General features: G+C 43.4%; 1 protein-coding gene across 1 annotated transcript; it reads left to right on the forward strand.

Annotated features, from left to right (window-relative positions):
- The first annotated feature begins 318 nt into the window (after positions 1–318).
- Positions 319–23,065, forward strand: SQLE (squalene epoxidase). Its single transcript, XM_082257462.1, has 11 exons — positions 319–628; positions 4,939–5,191; positions 9,267–9,447; positions 9,636–9,732; positions 13,236–13,349; positions 13,501–13,672; positions 13,964–14,059; positions 15,919–16,061; positions 19,954–20,050; positions 21,892–21,979; positions 22,679–23,065. The coding sequence occupies exons 1-11, from the start codon at positions 374–376 to the stop codon at positions 22,869–22,871; spliced, it is 1,689 nt and encodes a 562-aa protein (XP_082113588.1). The 5' UTR covers positions 319–373; the 3' UTR covers positions 22,872–23,065.
- Positions 23,066–24,432: the final 1,367 nt, after the last annotated feature.

The following is a 24,432-nucleotide window of genomic DNA, read 5'->3' on the forward strand; positions in this document are numbered from 1 at the left end:
TGTGCACACTCCCCTCTGCATGAAAGAAAAGGCTTGCCAGGTGTGAGCTGTCACACTAACTCACCTAGACTGGGAGCCTCTGCCTGCTGTATGCAATGCTCGATGCCTGGCACTCAATCACCTCTATAAGCAAGCACTGAATTATTTATTTATTATTATTTAGCATTTTTTTCCCTGAAATTTGTACATTTTTCTGCATATTGCTGATTTTTTTAATTTTTTTTATACAGAACATTTTTAGAATTTTTGTGACATTTACTTTCTTTACCATATGTGACTTCCATACGTCTGTATATAAAACTATCCTATCGGAAGCCCAGGGGAGCGTTCAGGTGATTTGGACTCTGCGTTGGAGGAGATCGGTGACTGGAAGATGTGGACCTTTCTGGGGGTGGCCACCTTCACCTACGTCTACAAGAAGTGCGATGAGCTGCTCAGCTCCCCCCGCTTAGAGGTGATGGTGGCGGTGGCGCTGTGCTGCACCCTCGGCCTGGCGCTGACTTTGTTCCGCTACCGGGGCCGGTGGGGGTCCCAGAAACAGGGGGGCCCCGGGATTATCTCCAGACTCTTCAACCTGAATGGGCCCCAAAATCAACAGGGGAAACCCGGAATACAGGGGGGCAAGAAGGTAAGGGGGGGGGGGATAACTTTTCTTCAGTACATCTTCACTACAAACTTTCATATTTACTATCCAACCATCACTCTTTATATATCTATAGATCTACATGTCTGTCCCTCTGTCTGTCTATCTGATTGCTTCTATTCAATACAACTTCACTACAAATGTATCATATATACTATCTATTCATCACTCTGTATATATATATATATATATCTGAAGATCTACATGTCTGTCTGTCCATCTGTCTCAAGTGTATTTATCTAGATGTCTTTTCTCATGTCTACCATCTATTGATTGAATTCTCTAAATGTCTGTCTGTCTGTCTATCTATCCATCCATCCATCTCTTCTTTTCAATAAAACTTCACTACAAACTTATCATGTTTACTATCTATTCATCACTATGTATATATATATATATATATATATATATATATATATATATATATATATATATATATATATATAAAGATCTACATGTCTGTCTGTCCATCTGTCTCAAGATATCAATGTATTTATCTAGATGTCTGTTCTTATGTCTACCATCTTTTGATCTATCTGTCTGTCCATTTGTCCACCTATCCATCTATCTATCTATCTATCTATCTATCTATCTATCTATCTATCTATCTATCTATCTATCTATCTATCTATCTATCTATCTATCTATCTATCTATCTATCTATCTATCTATCTATCATAATTTAAACTCATTACTCTAAGGCAGTACATTGGGCGTTATCCTGTCAAGCCTGAAATAAAAACTTTCTGTGTTGCAGCAGAGCAGCCAAACCAAATTCAAACTCTAATTTTCCAAACACAGCTTTGATTTCAGTTAGTAGAAAGGGGGGCATTACAGACGGTTCTTATTGCAAACTCCGGACTGTACAATGTTCTGTACATGACACAGGCTTCAGATTAGAACAAAAATTTATTTTGTGTTATATTTCAACTTGACAGTTATACAATACACCAGAAAACACTCTTACTACAAGTCACATCACAGTTTTCACGCTGTAAATGATGACATCATAGATCCTAAAATATAGAAGATTTTATTGGAGAGATATCATAACTTGCTCAGTATAAGCAATCATTACTACTTTTTATTTTTTATTTATTTTTTTTTTTGTTAGTAATATTTTTTTTTTCGTTAGAAATATTCTTCTTCTTTCTTTTTCCTTCTGCTTTTTCCTTTTATTATTATTATTACTATATTCGGTGAAATTTGAAATGAAAAAAATCCGCGCTTAGGATAATAAAAGTTGATGCTGGCTGCAGCCCACCTGTACACTATATTCCTAGGAGTATAGTAAAATGAAAGATGCAAGAACAGGTTGATGGCGCTGCCAGTATATACCTGCTAATACGTTCGCTTTCTAATGATGCTAAAATAAATGTTAGGTATAGAATTGATAAAGTGTCTTGTGCTTCATAAATAAATATTGAATATGAAATAAAGTGTCAGGTGCTTCATACTAATGAAAAAAATCTGGGGTTAAGTGCAAGAAATAGGTGATCCAATTCTGTGAAAAATGTACAATCGTACTGGTGCAAGTTCCAAATATAAATAAATAAATTGGTTCCTAAGTGAGCTGGCTTACTCATTTTTAAGGTTCACTCACTTAGGAACCAATTTATTTATTTATATTTGGAACTTGCACCAGTACGATTGTACATTTTTCACAGAATTGGATCACCTATTTCTTGCACTTAACCCCAGATTTTTTTCATTAGTATGAAGCACCTGACACTTTATTTCATATTCAATATTTATTTATGAAGCACAAGACACTTTATCAATTCTATACCTAACATTTATTTTAGCATCATTAGAAAGCGAACGTATTAGCAGGTATATACTGGCAGCGCCATCAACCTGTTCTTGCATCATTCTGTGAAATTTGTTATTTGTTCTCTTTACATAAACAGAGAATGTTTCTCTAAATCATTTTAGAGTTCCTTTCCATAATTACATATTACATTTCCTTATGATCTTTCGTTACTCATACAGAAATTTTACAAGCATACACATCTCTGTGATGCTTTTTTATACTTTGTAGGTTGCCATGTTATGGTGTGAAACGCCTATCATAACTAAAGTATGGTGGCTGCGAATGTCTATTTTTTTTTAGACTGCAATAGTTTCCAGTCATGATGATCCACTGACGTAAGTGCTGCCTGAGTCACCGTTCCTAAATCAGGAATTATGACCTACCAGGCTTTTTGGTGTTTGTAATGTAGAAAGTGTTGATGTCAGAGGATTTGCATGGCAGTCAGACAACTGGTAGCTTGATAAGATCAGCAATGGCTGCCCGCTGTGTTCCTCTTATGATGGGTTCCTTTCCGTTCCTCAGCTATAATACTAATATAGATCACTATAATACTAATATATATCACTCTCTTCCTCTATCTATCTATCTATCTATCTATCTATCTATCTATCTATCTATCTATCTATCTATCTATCTATCTATCTATCTATCTATCTATCTATCTATCTATCTATCTATCTATCTATCTATCTATCTATCTATCCATCTCTATGAGTCAACTATCTATCTGTTCTTTTTTTTTTATAATACTTTAGAGTAGATCCGAGGCTCCATTACAGCTACACCCTCTAGCCCAGTTTTTCCAGATCTCTTAGTCATTTGAAGACTAGCATTCTCAGATTAAATAAAATGGCATTCTGAACCTCTGAGGTTATTTAGGGATCACAATTATAATAAATTGCTATGATTGCTTCAGCTATTGATGTTTTATGTTTGATGGAGGTCCCAATGTTGGATGTTCCCAATGGACTGACACCCTTGGCAGGTAATGCAGTAGAATATAGGTGTGGAATCTAATGCCCCGTACACACGTGCAGATTATATGAAGACTTTTGTCTTCAGATTTACCTTTTCTATGTAGTGCAAGGGCCTGCCAGATTGCATACAAATTGAAAGTGTTTAGGTTTGACCTCATATTATATGGTTTTGGTAAGTCTGCAGACAAAAGTCTTCAGATAATCTGCACGTGTGTACGGGGCATAAGTGATACATTGGTCTTCACTAAAGCACCTTGCAAGGAATGGTGGGCTGGTGACTCTAGTGGGCCGCAGGGTACTTTGCTGAAAGCTATCACCGGGATGCAGCCCTAATGCCCAGTACACACGATCCGAAAATCGGACGACGTTCCGTCCGTTTTTTTTTGGTTGCTAGGAACTCTCAATTATATTCGCAAACGGGAGAGGTTACTTACGATACGAATTTTCTCGGACGATGATTCAAAAGCTTCCAGTATGCGTAACCACGCTGTAGCGTGTGAGGGGAAATGATGTCTACTGCTCATGCGCTGTCTACTGCTCACCATTTTTTTCGGACGAACAACATACTGATAATACGATTATCGTACGATGTGTTATAATACGATCAAAATTTTTATGCTTGCATGACCGGATAATATTGGGCGAACTGTCGTGATCGCCTCTCGTAAGCTGTGTACTAACGATCAGATTATCATCCGATCTTTTCACAAGCGTTATTTTTCTCCCGATTTTCGGATCGTGTGTACGGGCCATTAGGAACAACCCACCAAGGAAACAGAGTGGCTACAATGTGGAGACGGTACACATTAGCAGGATGGGGCTGGCAGTAGACAAGAGCCAGTGTTCAGGGAAAGGTCAAGCCAGGGGGCAAGCAGAAAGATAGTTGTTATCAGACTGAGGTAGGCAGGAGGCAAGATAATGTTCGATATCAAGGCTGAGGTCAAGGCAGGTGCCAGGCAGGCAAGAGAGTATCAGGAACAGGCAGCATCGCCAACAAGGGCAGGATACCCAAGCAGGGTCAAGAGGTAAATAAAAAATAACAAGAAACTAGCACACAGAGTAAGAAGTCATAATAGCAAAATTTTGATTGGCTGCCAAGCTCAACATACACAGTTGGTTTCTCAGATACTTTGATAAATAAGGATCGTTGGTAATGACTAAAAGCAGTTGATTTACTAAAGGCAAGTAGACTGTGCACTTTGCAAAGTGCAGTTGCTCCAGAGCTGAGTAAATGAGGTAAAGCTTCACTTTGCATAAAATACCCAATCACGTGCAAGGAAAATTTAAAAAACAGCATTTTTGCTTGCACATGATTGGATGATGGTAGTCAGCAGAGCTTCTCAAGCAAGTGCACCTGCAGAGTGTAACTGCACTTTGCAAAATGCACAGTCTATTTGCCTTTAGTAAATCAACCCTGGTATGTCTATAATTGCAGAAAGAGAAGTGTGCGCCCTTTAGATAATCATATCTGTTTGATTGTATAATTACGTGGTTATATTTTGCAGAGCAAAACTGAAAACAACATTCATGGATCTGTAGTCACAAATGGAGCTACTGCATCTGGGATCATGACAAGCGATGAGCCCGAAGTCATCATTGTGGGGTCTGGAGTGCTTGGCTCAGCATTGGCCGCAGTGTTGTCCAGAGATGGCAGAAGAGTGGCCATCATTGAGAGAGACTTGAAGGAACCTGATCGTATAGTGGGGGAGCTACTGCAGCCAGGAGGGTATCAGGCTCTGAAAGACCTTGGCCTTGGTGGTAAGTGAAGAAACAAGAAAGCTGAGAGGTGTTTGATGATCGGTTTTAACACATTTGAAACCACAACAAATTTACCACTTTTTTAACAATAAACCATTGGCAACCACTCATTGGTTATTTTTCATTGTTCTAATCTCTCCAAACCAGCCATTCTCCATCAGGGTTCCATGGAATTATAGTGTTCCTCCAGAGGTAGCTAGGGAGTCCTTGAGCTGTGGCTGATCGAAATCGCATATGAGGGTGCCTGGATTGTTCCAGATCCATCAGCTCTTGGCAGAGCCATTGGCATGACACCAATTACCTTTTTGGTTGAATGTAAGCATGGCATTCTGATTCCCAATGTAATGGGGGTATTCTTCCCACTGACCACCAATGTAGGGGATATTCTTCCCAATTATCATCAAAGTAGGAGCATTCTTCCCAATGATGACCAATGTAAAGGACTAGTAACAGCTGGGTCAGAATAATAATTGGATATGGGCCAGAGGTTAAAAACAAACTGGCCAATGTGGTGCTAAAGGGTCAAACTGAGGAATGTTGTCTGGTCGGATGGCAGGGATGAAAGGAAAATCTGGATGGCTGCACACCAAAGTGAGATGCAAATGCCTTTATTCGCATAAAACCATGAAGAACACTACATGTACAAGCAAGGGAGGAATGGCTCACGCTTTACATCAATGCCCCTGCAGTGAGGAGATCATGCCGTTGGAGCCGGCTAACCTGTGAGCACTGTGGATCTTTTGTAAGCTGAATCAGGTGTTAAGAAAAGGGGGTACATTCACCTAAAGAGACACTATGAACTTTTAAGGGTTTTTTTTATGTGAACTGCTTTTCTGCCCATATAATGTAAGATTGAATGAAATCCTTACTGTAATTTCCTTTCCTGGTGCCAATCAAAGGCAGCATACTACCGCATGTATGCTGCAAAGTTGGCTCCAGGAAAATGGAAAATTGTATCAAACGTGGTAAATTGCTGCCATGTTGGCACTAGGAAAAGTCAATGGGAATGCAATCGCAAGTTGAAGGAGCATAGAACGGTCAAAGGCAGATCAGAAGAATGCAGAGATGTATAGTAACGAAGTAGAACTACTTAAGTACTGTACTTAAGTACCGAAATGCGGTATCTGTACTTTCCTAGAATTCTAGAGTAGAATTTTTTTCTCCTACTTCTACTTTTACTTCACTACATTTTTTCGATGATTTCGATACTTCTACTCCGATATTTTTTTTTTTGTGCTGCATCGTTACTCGTTACTTTTCTCTGCCTTTCCCTTTTTCTTTTTTGTTTGGTTTCCCTCCTTACTGCTCTCTCCTACTCTTTCAATTATCCTCCCTATTCTGCCTTCCCCCCTCCCCTTTTCTATAGGAAGGCAAAGGTAAAGATACCCCCCTTTTTCATGGGTACCTGGTCTCTGGCCATTTGGGTAGCGTTGTTCCGCTCCAGGTTTCCGCTGGGCCGGCGTGGAGTGCTCCCACATGCGCCTCTCGGCGCTCTGACATGTGTGGCGGCCTTCGGCCACTCCGCTCCTCCCCTCCTTGTCTCCATTCGCTGACGTCTCAGCGCTGGGAGGCGGGGATTCCGGCGGCCGCGCAGTAGAGGCACGTGCGCATGCGCAGTGCGATCGAGGCACTAGCAGCCATCTTGGTTAAGGGAAACATGGGGGGTCTCTGATGTAAGGGGGGGCTTTGTGTGGGCGGTCTCTGATGTAAGGGGGCTCTGTGTGGGGGGTCTCTGATGTAAAGGGGGTCTCTGATGTAAGGGGGGCTCTGTGTGGGAGGGCTCTGATGTAAGGGGAGCTCTGCGTGGAGGGGCTCTGATGTAGGGGGAGCTCTGTGGGGGGCTCTGATGTAAGGGGGGCTCTGTGGGGATGGTCTCTGATGTAAGGGGGCTCTGTGTTGGGGTCTCTGGATGTAAGGGGGGCTTTGTGTGAGGGGTCTCTAAAGTAAGGGGGATTTGTGTGGGGGGTCTCTGATGTAAGGGGGGCTCTGTGTGGGGGGTCTCTGATGTAAAGGGGGCTTTGTGTGGGGGGTCTTTGATGTAAGGGGGCTCTGTGTGGGGGGTCTCTGATGTAAGGGGGCGCTGTGTGGGGGGTCTTTGATGTAAGGGGGCTCTGTGTGGGGGGTCTCTGGTGTAAGGGGGCTCTGTGTAGGGGTCTCTGATGTAAGGGGTCTCTGTGTGGGGGGGGTCTCTGATGTAAGGGGGCTCTGTGTGGGGGGTCTTTGATGTAAGGGGGGCTCTGTGTGGGGGGTCTCTGATGTAAAGGGGGCTCTTTGTGGGGGCTGGGGGGTCTCTGCTGTAAGGGTGCTCTGTGTGGGGGGTCTCTGATGTAAGTGGGGCCTCTGTGGGGGGTTTCTGTTGTAAGGGGGCTCCGTTGGGGGGTTTCTGTTGTAAGGGGGGCTCAGTTGGGGGGGTCTCTGATGTAAGGGGGGTCTCTAATGTAAGGGGGGCTAAGTTTGTAGTGATCATAAAAAAGAAAAGTCAAATGAAGTGCAAGAAAAAATGTGCAGGGCGCTGGTGGGGGCGCCACAGGATCAGCTCGCACAGGGCGCTTGAACACCTAAGGCCGGCCCTGGTTGGGAGGTTCTTTCCCATTAACAGCAGATATGAAATTATATTCATCTTGTTTTGTCACATATATATATTTGAAGATTCACAATATTTTGAACTTTTTATTGACTTAGATTTCATACACTCTTCCTTTATTTCATTATTGGAATATATTGTTGTATATCACATTGGTTTATATATGATTTTGCGCACCAATAAGCTGTGGAGAAAAAAAAAACAGGCAGGGAAGAGAAGGAGGGATGCTTTAAAAGGGGAAGGGAGGGACATACTTTATCTGTTTTTTGTTTACAAAAAGTTACAGCCTAAGGAATTGTGATTGTCCTTTAGGTTAATCATTTGAATAAATCATTTGAAATAAATTCAAATAATAAAAAACAATATGATGTTCAAACTTTTGACTTCTTTCTTTAATAACTACATAACACAGTACTTCTACTTCTACTTTCAGTACTTCAGTAGAATTTTTTTTTCAAAACTACTGGTACTTTTTACTTTTAGTACTTAAGTAGCAATTTTTTTGAAAAAACTACTTGCAATACTTAAGTAAAAAAAATGTTGAATACTTTAGTACTTCCACTTAAGTAACTTTTTCTGCGAGCACTTGTACTTCTACTTAAGTCACTTTTTGATCGAGCACTTGTACTTTTACTCAAGTAGAAATTTCGAGTACTTTATACAAGTCTGGAAAAATGTCAAAATCACCTGTAAAGGAATTCAGATGGAATGCAAGCTGAATGCTCCTGAAAGAATGATGCATTCACTCACAAGCTTTAAAGCTGAATTCCAGGAATTTAACACATTTGCAAAAAGTACAGGCACACTATGAGTTAAGTCCAATTAGATGCATGTCATCTCTGCCACCTATCGTTATTACTTATATGTGACAGGTTTATTGCACCCCTAGAGAATTCACACCAGCTGTGAGAGGAGAGAAGCACACATGCCAGTTTTGCCCACCCCTCACCTCTGCTGCCCAATCACAGGCAGAGTTCAGAGAATAGCCCTTATCCAATCTGAGGTCATAAACAGGGAAATCAAGACAGCAGAGCAGGACAGACAGACAGGGACCTTGGAGTATGTATTACATACGTTATCACAAACATGAGACTGCAGGCTTGGCTGGCTTAAATCAAGTTTTGTCTCCACCCAAGTTTTGTGGCCGCATCAATCACCTTGCAGGTGGACAGACAGAGAGAATGTCTCACAATCAAAACCAGGATGCTGGAATGAAACCAGCAGCTGTGAAGGATCTGGAGCGTTACAAGCTCCTGACAGTACAGATGTGTATTTAAATGCATGTTCTGCCAAACCTAGCATTTTAACAGCTTATATTTCTTATCTATTGCAAATAAACAGTAAAAGATTTACTCAACTAATGATGTAATGGAAATAGAGATCTTTTTATTTGCATATTATCAACACAAACAGCACAGAATCTTCAAAATCTGTCATTTTCTTATAACATATGATGACAATGTGGTTCCTAAGAGTGTGATATATTTGCAGATGCAGCGGAAGGTTTAGATGCCCATGTCGTACATGGATATGTTGTCCATGACATCGAAAGTAAGGCAGCGGTGGAGATTCCTTACCCAAAGAATGATAAGGACCAGCTGCAGTGTGGAAGAGCCTTTCACCATGGCCGCTTTATTATGGGGCTTCGCAAGATGGCCATGGCTGAGCCAAAGTAAGTGTAGACCTCTCTTACAGTGACTGGTAGAGCACCCAATATTGTAGCTCCTCTCTGAATGGATCTGTATGAGATAGCAGAAAGACACAAATATCTGTTCACCTTTATGACCCTCTTAGTCCAGGAGGGACTAAGGGATTGGGGGAGTTCTTGCCATTCTGATAGTCTTCTGATTTCTTTTTTAGCACTCGATATATTGAGGGGACAGTTATGCAGTTAATCGAAGAAGACAACGCCGTCCTTGGAGTCCAGTATAGGGACAAAGAAACAGGGGATGTGAAGGTATGATATGAAAAGAGAAGCTGTCCTATCCTCACATAACTCATATCCTTGTGTCCCACTATGATGTTCAACTTTGGTCGTAAAGAGATCTTCTTTTGAGTTAAGAAAATCTGTGCGATGATAACATGTAGTGATGGAAAAAGCTAGCTTACCAAGTCTCGACTGCTAACTGGTGCCACTGCAGATTCTAAATGAGGGCATCACTTGCTTTTATTATACCATCTCTCTAGAAAAACTAAGGACATGTGTTCATGGGCTTTTTGCTTGTGTCCAAATTGATTTCCTCCCTATAAAAGTCAATGGGGATGCAAAATCAGCTTAGAAGGAGGTCTAAGGCCCCTTTCACACATACGGTCTGTTCAGTTCATCAGTTCAGTCACGTCAAAATGTATCAGTTTTCCATCCGTTTTTCATCAGTTGTTATCTGTTTTTCATCCAATCCGGTTTTTTGACGGATGAAAAATAGGGCATTCATCCGTTCAAAAACACGGACATTGACGGAAGTGGATGAAAACGGATGTTAACTGATGATCATCCGTTTTTACATAGAGATACATTGATGTCCGTTTTCCATCCGTCAACGGATGGATGAAAAACGGACAAACGGACAGCATGTGTGAAAGGGGCCTAAAGCATGTCAGAAGGAAGTCAACTGCAGGTCAGATGCAAATGTGAAGGAACTCTGGAGTGTCTCATACTGATCTAAAAATGCAAGCTGAAAGCACCTTAAAAGTATACCCCACCTTTCATATCATGTTTCGCGTTACACCCATTTTTAGGGTGTAGCATGAAACAAGGTTACATTCCCCACCCTCAAAATGCCGCTCTCCCACTTACTTGAATTGCAGGGTTCTTATGTTTAAATTGGAACTGGCGTGGCTGTGTGTAGCTCCACCAGCACGGCCACATCATTAAATCCCAGATCCATTCACAGGATATGTGAAAGGAAGACTACAAGTCACATCTGCCAATGTGGCATAGGAACCCATAGATCTCAATGGAGCACAAGTGCGATGAATTGTAGCCTATTGTTAACTTCCTAGAGCCCTATAACTGAAGGTCTGTATCTCAGTATGGACCTGGGGCTAGGGAGAAAGTCTGCAGGAGCAAGTGCATCGCACTTGTGATGCACTGATCATGGCTGCAGTGCTTTGAAGGCTCCAATGCAAAAATAAATGCACATTTCTTTTGTTAGTGTAGGTGCATGTGTTATTTTATTTCAAAAGGTAGACTATGCCTTTAAAGCACATCTCTCTTACAGATGTATATAAGCTTAAAGAGGAAGTAAACTTCCATACATATACCTATAGGTAGTGTAAATATCTACTAAACGGGCACAGTTTAGGAGATATTTACTGTACATGCAGCCAGTGACAGCACTAAGGCATGCGCTCTTAAGGAACGGTAACCCGTGCCATTCCTTCAGAGTCTTGCGCCGTGAACGGCAGCTCCCATCATTGCGGCCCCGTCCAGTCACAGGACAGGAGTCTGCAAACCCGGAAGCAAGACGGGTGAAGATAGAAGCGGCCTCCAGCGCTGACATCTCGGTGTGGGAGGGCTTCATTTTTAGGTACGTTTAACATAATGTACTAGATTGAGATGCATACTAGCGCATTATACCTTTAACTTGCAGGGTAAGAAAAAAAAAAACTGCTGTTTACTTCCTCTTTAAAGTGATATTAAACACACACTATTAAATTTACATTATCCCTTCTCTTTTATGGTATGTGGGTGATGGCTCTGTAATTTAAAAAAAAATAAAATAAAATCTAAATACTGTCTTTCCTAATCGATATACAACTGTCACATGACCCAGCTCTTTTCCAGCCTGTCTGTAGGAAAATAGTGTCAAGAGGATTTTCTAGTCCTCTGTTGCTACAGAGTGAAAATCAATAATTGATAGCAATAAACTGTTAAAAATTGTCATACAAATTTATATTTGAAATAAATTATTTATTATTTTGTGGCAATAACATGGTGTGGGTGGATTTCAGCCCGTCACAGGCTGTGTCACACCCCTCCAGCCTGTGTCTTAGAATAACAGGGAGGTGAAACCTCCATCAATCAAGATGTAAATTCCACCCCCATTATGTTTAGCTGGTTAGTGGGCATGGAGAAGGAGGGAGTGAGCCGGCTGTCATTTACCACAGTGTATACACCCACATGTGTGACTCTATAGTCACATGGACTGCTCAGATGTGATAGGGAGGAAATGCTCAGCATAGAAACTCACTGAAAACTGAGCATGTGCAGAGCTGCCAACACTGCTCTGCAAAATCCTCAACTGCATTGGGGACTTGGACGGGAGGGGGAGATAGAAGAAGGATCAACTACTTTTTTTTTTGCAAAATACAGAAAATGAATCTCATAGCGTATAAACAACATGTAATAGAGCATTTATTGATTCTTAATGATGTGCGTTTATTGACACTTTATTACGTCCCAAGAAGAATGGCAAAGAGTCAAAAACTTGTTAGAATGTAACCTCACTGCATTGTAAAATAAGGGCCAGTCCACCCAGAGCTGATTATTTCAGTTAAGAGAGGATCCTTTTGTCTGAATCACCTGCTGGCTTTTACATCCAGCAGAGCGATCTTTGCTGCTTAGGAAGTTCCACGACTCTGTCACAAAGTATGGCTTTTCGTATTGTTTCCTGCATCATAAAAATGGTAAAGAGAGAATGAGACCCTATTGTTGTGTCCAGCGGCGGCCCATCCATTGGGGGCCCAGGGGGCGCCGCCCCCCATCCATGCATCCGGCCCCCTAATCTACTTGCAGGGCGCCAGACGCATGGATTCCAATGGGTTTTTTTTTTTAAGCACGTGATTAGAACCAGAGGCTCTAATGGGCTTAAAAAAAGGGTGGGCTTGGGGCGCAGAGCACTGCGCCCTGAGCCCACCCAGTTGTGTGACCATAGCGAGTGAATATTTGCTATGGTCACACAGATTCTCCTCCTGGTCAATCAGGAAGCAGGTCCTGAGACCCATTTCCCCGATTGGCCGAAAGGAGAAGCCATGCTATTGGCCAAGGAGGAGGAGGAGGGAGACGACGCAGGGGAAGCCAAACCCACAGAGGAGACTGAGGGGGAAGCCGCCGCTGCCTGCCCTCCATGTCAGCCCAGGGTGAGTGAGCCGGTGACGGGGGGGGGGGGGGGTTATGGTGTGCCGGCTGGAGCTGGTGGGGTCTGGGGGGGGGGGGGTATGGTGTGCGGGCTGGTGTGGTCCGTCTGACGTCCCCCCCCCCCCCCCCATCTGCAAATAGCTGGAAACTTTGGACCCACATTGCCGACGTTATCGAGAGATTAAAGCAGTTAGATTCCGATTCAAGGTGTCATTATGTGTGCAAGGCTGTAATTTATTCTTCAAACAGGTCAATGTCTGCTAATGTGAGTTTAGGGTGGACTCACCTCATAGCCATGTACACAAGTGAGGGATATCTTCAAATACTGTATGTATAATTTTTAAATATAGCAGATTGTTGATTTTCAAATACGTCTATTGCAGGAACTTCATGCTCCACTTACTGTTGTTGCTGATGGGCTTTTCTCCAAATTCAGAAAAGATCTTATTTCCGGCCAAGTGAAAGTTTCCTCGCACTTTGTAGGATGTATTCTAAAGGTACGTATTTTTTTACGTGTACTTTTTTAACACTAGTCTTGCCTTTTGTTGTGAATCAGTTATTATGAGTTAAAAAAAAAAACATTTTTTATGTCAGAATAAAGATTATATTGATCATATAAATGTATTCTCTGTTTATTTTATGTCCTAGAACTCCCCCCAGTTTAAGCCCCATCATGCAGAGCTTGTCCTGGCCAATCCCAGTCCAGTTTTGATTTATCAGATATCGTCTACTGAGACTCGAGTCCTTGTTGATATCAGAGGAGAAATGCCCAAAAATCTGAAAGCGTACATGCTGGAAAACATCCTACCACAGATGCCTGGTAAGCCCGCACTCCATAACAACTGGCATTGTCTCAATATTTTTCATTGAACATAGTTCTATATGAAGTATTATAGATGGGTGTGGTGGGAAGGACATATATAGCAAATATGATAATATTTTATATTCCAGTGACTATATGCCAGCGTCCACTTTATTCTATGCATTAGCAAATGTGCCATACTTCTTAAATAAGACCATTCTTGATCAGACAACAGAGAGAAGATACTTTTTGATAAATAGATTCCATTTTTACATTGTGATGTAAATATGACATTTCTTTTTCTAACAGATCACCTGAAGGATCCATTTTTGCATGCTGTGGAAAATGATCGACTGAGGACCATGCCGGCCAGTTTCCTCCCACCCTCACCTGTCAACAAACAAGGTACAAATTTGTGTAGCACTGCCCCCGTAGGGACTGCTGGATATTCACTCTGTAGGTTCCCCCTGGGTACCAGTCCCCCGCCATAAGTAAAGACAAGTCCTTGATTCCCCTTGGCTCACACTCCAATAATCAATCCAGGGGAATTTGGTTGTTTTGTGGTTTATTGTAAAATGGGAATAGGAGAAGGAAATAGTGGGATACTCCAACTTTAACTATTCACAGTGATTGAGGACTCCAATCTTCTCTGCTTTACTATAGATTTGGAACAACCAGGCTGTTGATTCAACCTGCCACTTTGGATGAATGTGGATTAAGCCTCTTATCCTTAAGATGACTTGGCGAACAGCTAGTTATCTTCAGGACACTCTCCCTAGTATCCTCTCTCTCTTCTTTGGCTGGCACCCATCCACTGACTGTCCTACTAGCAGGGGTGGCCCCCCTCAGGTCAGGCCCCTTGACACGAGTTCCTGTACTCACTGTACTGTAGTCCCGAGGTCTCCAGTGTTTCCCCTCTCAGTCAGCTCTCCTGGACCTCTGGGTTCAGCTCCTCAGGACGACCTCCTCTCTCTCTTCTTCGCCTGGCACCCGTCCACTGACTGTCCTACTAGCAGGGGTGGCCCCCCTCAGGTCAGGCCCCTTGACACGAGTCCATGTACTCATGATACTGTAGTCCTGGGGTCTCCAGTGTCTCCCCTCTCAGTCATCTCTCCTGGACCTCTGGGTTCAGCTCCTCAGGACGACCTCCTCTCTCTCTTCTTCGGCTGCCACCCGTCCACTGACTGTCCTACTAGCAGGGGTGGCCCCCCTCAGGTCAGGCCCCTTGACACAAGTCCCTGTACTCACGATACTGTAGTCCTGGGGTCTCCAGTGTCTCCCCTCTCAGTCAGCTCTCCTGGACCTCTGGGTTCAGTTCCTCTTAACCACTTCTCTGGTCCTCAGGACGACCTCCTGAAACCACATGGCACCTCTACAGAGGAGGCGGCAGACGCCCCCCTCCCCCTTGGACTCCGCTCTCCAGCCAAAGACCCTGCAGTACATGTGCTCCTGGCTTTTATACAGTATCCCAGAATGCACCAAGGCGACCTGCCCTCTGCCAATTACCAGGACTGTATCAAAAGCCTATGCACCCATTCATCAGGTTTTCTTCCACTGTCCGACATGCCTCCCTATTGAACCAGCATGAAACACACTTCAGACTGAATGAATTGCATACTGAGCACAATGAGCAGACCTCACTAATAGATCCTGCTCCCTGATAGGCAGAGAACAACATAGATTTACCTGCAGCTCCTCTGATAGGCAGACAGAGCTCAAAACTATACTCTCCCACTAGCACCTACCTAGGAGGGTGCTACATTTGTTTTAACATTACTTTTAATTCAGTTCAATTCAAGCTTTGTTTGTGTAAATTATAGTTTTGAGGAGTTACAGTATGTTAATCAAGTGTAGAAAAAAGTGACCGCACTCCGAAGATTCAAATCAAAAGAGGAGTAATTTTATTCTTCATCAAATACATCAAAGATCAAACTGGTGAGACATGGGACAAAAAAGGTTGACGCGTTTCACGACACTAGAGGTCGCTTACTCATAACCACATGTGATGAAGAATAAAATTACTCCTCTTTTGATTTGAATCTTCGGAGTGCGGTCACTTTTTTCTACACTTGATTAGCTTACCGGATGACGGATCCGACCTGCACCTGAATCTACCTCACCTGGAGCGGTCACACCTGTGTTTGGATTTCAGAGTTACAGTATGTTACCTGTATGCCTGTCTTTGAAACTTTCTTTAAATATATTTTTAAACGGAGCAATTAATATGTTAAACCTTAACCATTCTCTCTCTCTCTCTCGTGCAGGAGTTCTCCTACTGGGGGATGCGTACAACATGAGACACCCGCTAACAGGTGGCGGAATGACTGTTGTATTGAATGATGTGAAAATTTGGAGGAATCTCTTACAGGACCTTCCAGATCTGAATGAACACTCACAAATACTGCAGGTAAAGCATTCACTGGAATTCAGATTGTTTGTACTTAGCTCTACATCTTATAATTATCAGAAATAATACAGAATCATTGCTTGCTTGTTCTGCAATATGGTTTGGTAATGGTGCTACATATACCATAACATAGATTGTTGGGATTAGTGGAAGGAATTACTCCCCATCGTGTCAATGAAAAGAATAGTGCCCCATCATTGGTGTCAGTGGGAGGAATAGTGCCCCATCATTGGTGTCAGTGGGAGGAATAGTGCCCCATCATTGGTGTCAGTGGAAGGAATAGTGTCCCATCATAGGTGTCAGTGGGAGGAATAGTGCCCCATCATTGGTGTCAGTGGGAGGAATAGTGCCCCATCATTGGTGTCAGTGGGAGGAATAGTGCCCCATCATTGGTGTCAGTGGGAGGAATAGTGTCCCATCATAGGTGTCAGTGGGAGGAATAGTGCCCTGTTGTTGGTGTCAGTGGGAGGAATAGTGCCCCGTCATTGGTGTCAGTGGGAGGAATAGTGCCCCGTCATTGGTGTCAGTGGGAGGAATAGTGTCCCGTCATTGGTGTCAGTGGGAGGAATAGTGCCCTGTTGTTGGTGTCAGTGGGAGGAATAGTGCCCTGTTGTTGGTGTCAGTGGGAGGAATAGTGTCCCGTCATTGGTGTCAGTGGGAGGAATAGTGCCCTGTTGTTGGTGTCAGTGGGAGGAATAGTAACCTGTTGTTGGTGTCAGTGGTTGGAATAGTGCCCCATCATTGGTGTCAGTGGGAGGAACAGTGCCCCATCATTGGTGTCAGTGGGAGGAATAGTGCCCCATCATTGGGGTCAGTGGGAGGAATAGTGCCCTGTTGTTGGTGTCAGTGGGAGGAATAGTGCCCCATCATTGGTGTCAGTGGGAGGAATAGTGCCCTGTTGTTGGTGTCAGTGGGAGGAATAGTGCCCTGTTGTTGGTGTCAGTGGATGGAATAGTGCCCTGTTGTTGGTGTCAGTGGATGGAATAGTGCCCTGTTGATGGTGTCAGTGGATGGAATAGTGCCCTGTTGTTGGTGTCAGTGGATGGAATAGTGCCCTGTAACTGGAGCTTACACAGTGGCTAAAGAATCCATCCTCTCCCCCTGCGTGACAGCCAAACACTAAAGCCCCGTACACACGTACCGATCGTCGGCCGAACGATCGGCCGTCTTTTGTCCAGGGCTGTCTTGTCTGTTGAAAACTGCAAAAGACTGCACACGAATTTTGTCGGCCAACAACAGCCGACTGCAGAAGTGATGTCATGTGATGGTTAACTTTCCGTGTGTTTTTTCTTTTCTGAGCATGCCCAGTCTTGCTAATCTGCTGTCTGTCGGCCGAATTCTGTACTGACTGGCGAACAATCGGCCGTTCTGGTGTTGGCCAACAAAAATTTTAATGCTTGCACGACAGATTCTGTTCGGCCAAAAAATGCGCTGTTGGCAGCATCATACTAACAAGCCTACAATCGGCCGATCAGTCGTTGGCCGAATATTTACGGCCGACAATCAGTACGTGTGTACGGGGCCTAAGGCTGGCAATACATGATACAATTTTCTTACAATTTTCTTGAAATTTACCTTCAAGTATGTAGAACGAAGGCCTGCCTAATTAGATACAAGTGAAAGTGTTGTTTAGCTTTGACCTCACATTATGTGGTTTGTGGTAGATCTAACTGAAAATTGTACAACAAAAGTTGAACATGTATGGCCAGCCTAAGCTTGCTGAAACTGATAATAAAATTGATATTTATGCAACAATGACATACATTTAACATATGTGTCCTTAAAAAACAGACTACAGGAGGCTTTGTTTTAAGCTGGAAACACACTATACTTTTGCATACGGCCTGATTGCATACAAATTGAAAGTGTTTAGATTTGACCTCATATTATATGGTTTTGGTAAATCTGAAGGAAAAAATCTAAAGACAATTGTATAGTGTGTATAGCCCAAATCTTGCTGAGCAATGACACTGATTAATGGATGAATGCCTGGGGCTCATTAGCACATTGGCCTGTATGACTCAACCCCCTCCCCAGTGATATCTACTGCCCACACCTGTTCAGTATAGCCCCGTACACACGTACCGATCGTCGGCCAAACGATCGGCCGTCTTTTGTCCGGTGCTGTCCTGTCCGCTGAAAAGTGTTAAAGACTGCACACGAATTTTGTCGGCCAACAACAGCCGACTGCAGAAGTGATGTCATGTGATGGTTAACTTTCCGTGTCTTTTTTTTTCTCTGAGCATGCCCAGTCTTGCTAATCTGCTGTTTGTCGGCCGAATTCTGTACTGACTGAGGAACAATCGGCCGTTCTGGTGACGGCCAACAAAAATTTTAAAGGCTGCACACCCGATTCTGTTCGGCCGAAAAGTCGCAGTCGGTTGTTGGAAGCATCATGCTAACAAGCCAACAATCGGCCGATCGGACGGCGGCCGAATATTTACGGCCGACAATCGCTACGTGTGTACGGGCCTTTACACACTATCCGTCCGTCGGACGGATTCCTTTTTTCTCAGCGGGAGTTCGAGCCGCCGATCCCCCGCTGAGCAGGAGGATGACAGCTGTCAGTTCCCCATGCATCTCTATGGGGAATTTGACGGATCGGATTGGGTGTCAGCAGACATGTCTCCGCTGACATCCGATCCCCCATAGGGATGCATGGGGGGACCGTTCAGATCCGCCAAAAAAACGGACAGGCGGATCTGAATGGTCCGCTTGTGTGAAAGGGGCCTAAGGCTCTGTTTTGCTCAGCAGGGATTCAATCCGCTGAGCAGGCAGATGAAAGGTCTGTCTCCACTCACTGTGCATAGACAGACCTGTCAGATCCCCGCTCTCCTCTATGGGGAGATCAGATGAAAATGGATCACCTGTCTGTTTTAATCCAATCTGATCCTCCAGATGGATGGAAAATAGGGTCACCATCCATCTGGATTTCACGAACAGGATCGTATCAGATAGCAGCGGGTGTCGGCAGACATGTCCTCGCTCACATCGACTGCCCCATAGAGGGGCATGGAGCATCCGATCAAGTCCTCCTGAAAAACTGACAGGTGGACCTGATCAGAAAGCCCGTGTGAAAGGGGCCTTACCTTATGGTCCTACTTTAATCCTGTGTAATCATAAACACAACATTCAACTCCGAGCAAAGGACAATGATGAGCTTTTGCATGCCATGTTGGGCAAGTCCTTAATTCCACAAGCATCAATGTGATTTGCTGGGACCCACCTGATGGGAGTATTCTAGGATTGGTGGTGCTGCTGCTTCAATCTGATCCCAGCTCTGCCTAAGATGTCCCCTGCTGGACTACAGGGAACCACCCCTTATATTGTGGAGAGGGGGGGTTGTTCTATGATCTGGCATGGGAGGGAGTTATTGCAGAGTTGGTTGTGCTGCTCAGTATTGGTGCGGCGGGGCAACATTGTCAGTTCACTGCCAGGGTATGCATGTGTTGCAGAGAGGTGCTGCATGTCTTTTTTTTATTTTATTATTTTATTTAGGAAATATATTTTATTTATTAACAAGTTAGTTTGAAAATGGAAAAAGCTGATATGATGCAGTTGTAGGGTTCTCTGTGAAGAACCTTCATGGCAGAGTCCACATATAAATTGTCTATCTCTTTGTCTTTCTCACCCTCGATATATATATATATATATAATATAATGTAATATATATATATATATACTATATATATACTATATATATATATATATATATATATATATATATATATATATATATATATATACATATATATATATACATATACATATGAATATATAAAGAACTTTTTTTAACAGAAATAGAAAACGCACACATTTTCTTGATATAAATAATACAGTATCTAGTATTATATTACCCAGACCTATAATGACAGGCGGATTTGTCTTTCAGGCTAAGAAGAGGTTTTACTGGTCCAGGAAGAAGTCCCATTCATTCGTGGTGAATGTTCTGGCCCAGGCTTTGTATGAGCTGTTTGCTGCTACAGATGGTGAGTGGAAACTGTAATCTGATATACAACATGACGGTGACATCACACTGCCTGCCTGGTAACAGAACTCTGCATTGTTTGCCAGAGAGAGAAGGATGCACGCAATGTAATCAGATTACCAGTGTGGGAAATTTAATCTGACAGACCAAATATTGTTTTAAAGGGAACCTAATTATTTATTATATAATATTCATAAACTGGTTTATATAGTTATCAGTCACTTCTCTGTAAGGGGACAGATCACCCACAACTGATAGTTCTATTATGGGTGAATACTGATGGGTTAACTTATTCACTGGCTTGCTATAGTCCCTGGGCACTTGAGCAGTGAGATCTGTCCTCAGAAATTGCTGCATCTTTCATTTCTCACAGTGGATTCTCACTCATGCTATATTCTCCATAAAAGGAAAGTATAGCGATTTTGTACAGATATTCTTTATTTTTTTTTAGGATTAAAATCATTTTTTGCATCACCAGTGCCTAGCAATGCAGCTTCGCTAGTGCCCAGCTATGCAACCAGACCAGTTTCCATCCAATGCTGCTTCACCAGTGCCCATCCAATGCAGCCTGACTAGTGCCCAGCAATGCAGTCTCACCAGTGCAATCCAATGCAGCCTCACCAGTGCCCAGCTATGCAACCAGACCAGTTTCCATCCAATGCTGCTTCACCAGTGCCCATCCAATGCAGCCTGACTAGTGCCCAGCAATGCAGTCTCACCAGTGCAATCCAATGCAGCCTCACCAGTGCCCAGCTATGCAACCAGACCAGTTTCCATCCAATGCTGCTTCACCAGTGCCCATCCAATGCAGCCTGACCAGTGCCCAGCAATGCAGCCTCACCAGTGCTCAGCAAAGCAGCCTCACCAGTGCAGGGAATCAGAGAGAAGAAGAGAGCTGGCCAGGTCATCACACAGGCTGGCATCGCCCACTGTGCCAGCTTTAATTTGAATCGCTGGGCGCCCGCCGTCACTCAAGTCCCGCCTCCTGGATCGGCTCCTACCTATGACAGACCGCACACGTTCCGGCATTGGACACGTGTGCTGTGTATCAAAGGAGCCAAACCAGGAGGCAGGAATTTGGGTGACAGCAGGTGCCCAGTGATTCAAATTAAAGCTGACACAGGGGGGCAACGTTGGCCTGACACCCACCACAATGCGTGGCATCTGGGGGGGACCACCCCCCGTTGGTATGCCACTGGCTTCGGCACTTCCCCTCTGCCTCAGCACCCACGATCGGCCCTGCACCAAGTCACCCTATTATAACCCCTGTGAGGTATTTGTTCGCCATCTGTGTCCCATTGCAGAGATTTTCCTTCACTTCCTGTCCCATAGCCAAACAGAAAAGAAGTAAGAGGAAATCTCTGCACATTAAGAGAATTCCTTGGGGACCCCCAGGTCACCAGAACTATTGTCCCCATTGGAAGATTTTCTCTATTACTTTTCTGGGGACAACCCACAATTTGGGATTTTCTTTTACTTTCACTTTCAATGATAATAGTGAAGAGGATAAATAGAGAGGGTGAATCCCCTAACGGGGGCACAGACAGCCATAGCAACTGACAGGAGTTCTAATCTTTCTTCACTCAATCCAGAAAAAAAAAAATTGCCTTTATTTATACTTTGTCACTTTTGTATCTCCGATATTGCATTGACTTATATAGAGGTGTTCTTACAAGCAGTGAATTGTAGAGCTGCATATTATATCATTTACTAACAATTGAAAATGAAAAGCTCAGTTTCTCATAGCAAGTTAAAACTACTTTGGCAGAAGAGGACCCATATGGGCACTATAAATACGAATGAGCTGCAGAAGTCTAATGTCTCCTTATTTTGTTTTTGTAGAATCTTTGTACCAGTTGAGAAGAGCGTGCTTCAATTACTTCAAGCTGGGAGGAGAATGTGTGGCTGGCCCCGTAGGTCTTCTCTCCGTGTAAGTAATCTATGTACAATGGTATATCTCTTCTATACACAAACAATTCATTGCGTATACTTTATATAAAGAGCCGGTTCACACTGGGGCGACTTGTCAGGCGACCTGGTCGCCTGACAAGTCGCCTGCCATAGATTAGCACAGGACCCGTTCTAATAGGAGCGACACAAGTCGCTTTGACTTAGAAAAAGGGTCCTGTACTACTTTGGGGCGACCTGGAGCGACCTGCATTGACTTCAATGATATGAAGTCCGTGCATGCCGCTCCGAGGTCGCGGTGCGAGCTGCGCACCGCGACTTCACAGGTCGCCCTGGCAAGTCGGGTCGCGCCTATGTGAACCGGCTCGAAAGGCCAAAGTGCATAGTTTAGTAACTAATCAGAACTAATCTTTCAACCAGTACTGGAACAGGGGCGTCCAGCTCCCAGGGCAAGGATCCAGAACTGCTCCCCTCCCCCACCCACTGTTAATGCATGCTGTGGAATGGATGTACTACCTTGTGTCCATTCTTTGCCCCCTTGCTTCACTGCGCCCGGGGCAGCTTCCTCTCCTGCCCATTTCTTATCCCGGCCATGCTTTTAATCATCTGTAAACTGAAATCTGATTGGTTGTTAAAAGTTACAGCACTTTGCACTGCTTGGCATGTATTTACACCATTATTAGTAACCAATAATAACGTTGGCTCTTCTGTCTTCCTTCAGACTGTCCCCCCAACCCATGAAGCTCATCGGACATTTCTTTGCTGTCGCCTTTTATGCCGTCTACTTCTGCTTCAAGACGGAGCCTTGGTTAACGAAGCCCCGTGCCTTTTTCAGAAGTACCGTCGTCCTGTACCGAGCTTGTTCTGTCATCTTCCCTCTCATCTACTCAGAAATGAAATACTTGGTTTATTGATGACTGGAAGAGGAAACGTTCCTGTCTCTCCGAGCATATGAATAGGGGCCTTGTGATTTCAAAACAAGACTACTTGGCCCATCACACTGATTCTTAATCCTAAACAGAAGAATGATTGCAAAGTGCAGCGTGACTGCTTGTCCACACAAGCTTCGGATTAGACATAAACAGGATCCAGAAACCTGTGAAGCAGTTGCTGCCAAGAGAGCAAATCAATATAAAATGTCTGTTATTTGCATTGGCAAGCTGTCTGGTAGAAAAATAATTCTAGATCTTTTCATGAAGTATATGGAACAGACAATTACCCAGCAAGAAGAGGGCTGAGAACGGTAACAGCGCCACGGTTGATTTTACCGTTTCGATAGAGACAAACTTCTTATGAACCGAACAGTATTTGTGGGTCAGTTTCTGGATCAGATACTGGCCACAGCATTCCTCAAGTTTTAATTTAAAATACAGAACTTGGTTTTTTACCTTTCCTTTAGCTGCATAAACTGACAATGCAGCCTGAGTGGGATATGCAACAGGTTACTTAGTACTATCAGTTACATACTCTTCACCAGAGACCCCAAACCTTCTCTTGTAGGCATCATTCAGAAATAACAACTGGCCACCGCGCGTAAGAAAAAAAAAAGCTTTGTTAAAAGTGTTGCAATGGGTTGCATACACAGTTTTACAGGGAGTGCCAGTATAAAACAGGTTGCAATTGGAATATATAAGAGACCTGGAAGAAATGATGAAATCATTTCCAACTGGATTTTCTACTTAGCATCTAATGGAGATTACTAAAGTGCTCTTCTGCCCTCCATGTGACACTTTGCATAGTTTTCAATAACCTCAGTTCACTGAGGTATATTGCATGTGTTATTTGCTATAACCTTAATTGTTATATATAGCCATTTGACTGTCATTTTCAGCTCTCTTTGGCTTCTGTGTTTGACAATATTGGCTGTTATGGCACATAATGATTGCTATATCTTAGTGCAACCTTTCTCAACTTGGGTTCCTCCAGAGGTTGTTTAGGGTTCCTTGAGCGATACATTTTTGCCTCTCAGGTAAATGACTACTGAGACCATTGATCTTTTATATATTTTTAGGGGGCATTCTTCCCACTGACTATCAATGTAAGGGGGTCCTTCTCCACTTACTGCCAATGTAAGGGACATTCTTCCCACTGGCCATCAATGTAAGGGGTTCTTCTCCACTGACTACAAGTGTAAGGGACATTCTTCTCACTGACCACCAGTGTAAAGGACATTCTTCCCACTTACAACCAGTGTAAGGGACATTCTTCTCATAGACCACCAATGTAACAGATATTGTTCTCAATGGCCACCAATGTAAGGCGGTTCTTCTTCATTGACTTCTAATGTAAAGGACATTCTTCCCATTGACCACCAATGTAATGGGTAGTCTTCTCAATGACCATAAATGTAAAGCAGTCTTCTTCACTGACTGCCAGTGTAAAGGACATTCTTCTCACTGACCACCAGTGTAAAGGACATTCTTCCCATTGACCACCAATTTAATGTATAGTCTTCTCAATGACCATAAATGTAAA

Source organism: Pelophylax lessonae (assembly GCF_965119305.1).
Source record: "Pelophylax lessonae genome assembly, chromosome: 5".
Lineage (NCBI taxonomy): Eukaryota > Metazoa > Chordata > Amphibia > Anura > Ranidae > Pelophylax > Pelophylax lessonae.

What these genes read in the sequence shown, in the direction of transcription:
- SQLE (XM_082257462.1), top strand. Translation starts at nt 374, where the DNA reads ATGTGGACCTTTCTGGGGGTGGCCACCTTCACCTACGTCTACAAGAAG. An exon ending in CTCACCTGTCAACAAACAAG is followed by an intron (nt 14,060 to 15,918) that starts GTACAAATTTGT and finishes TCTCTCGTGCAG; the next exon opens with GAGTTCTCCTACTGGGGGAT. An exon ending in GCTGTTTGCTGCTACAGATG is followed by an intron (nt 20,051 to 21,891) that starts GTGAGTGGAAAC and finishes TTGTTTTTGTAG; the next exon opens with AATCTTTGTACCAGTTGAGA.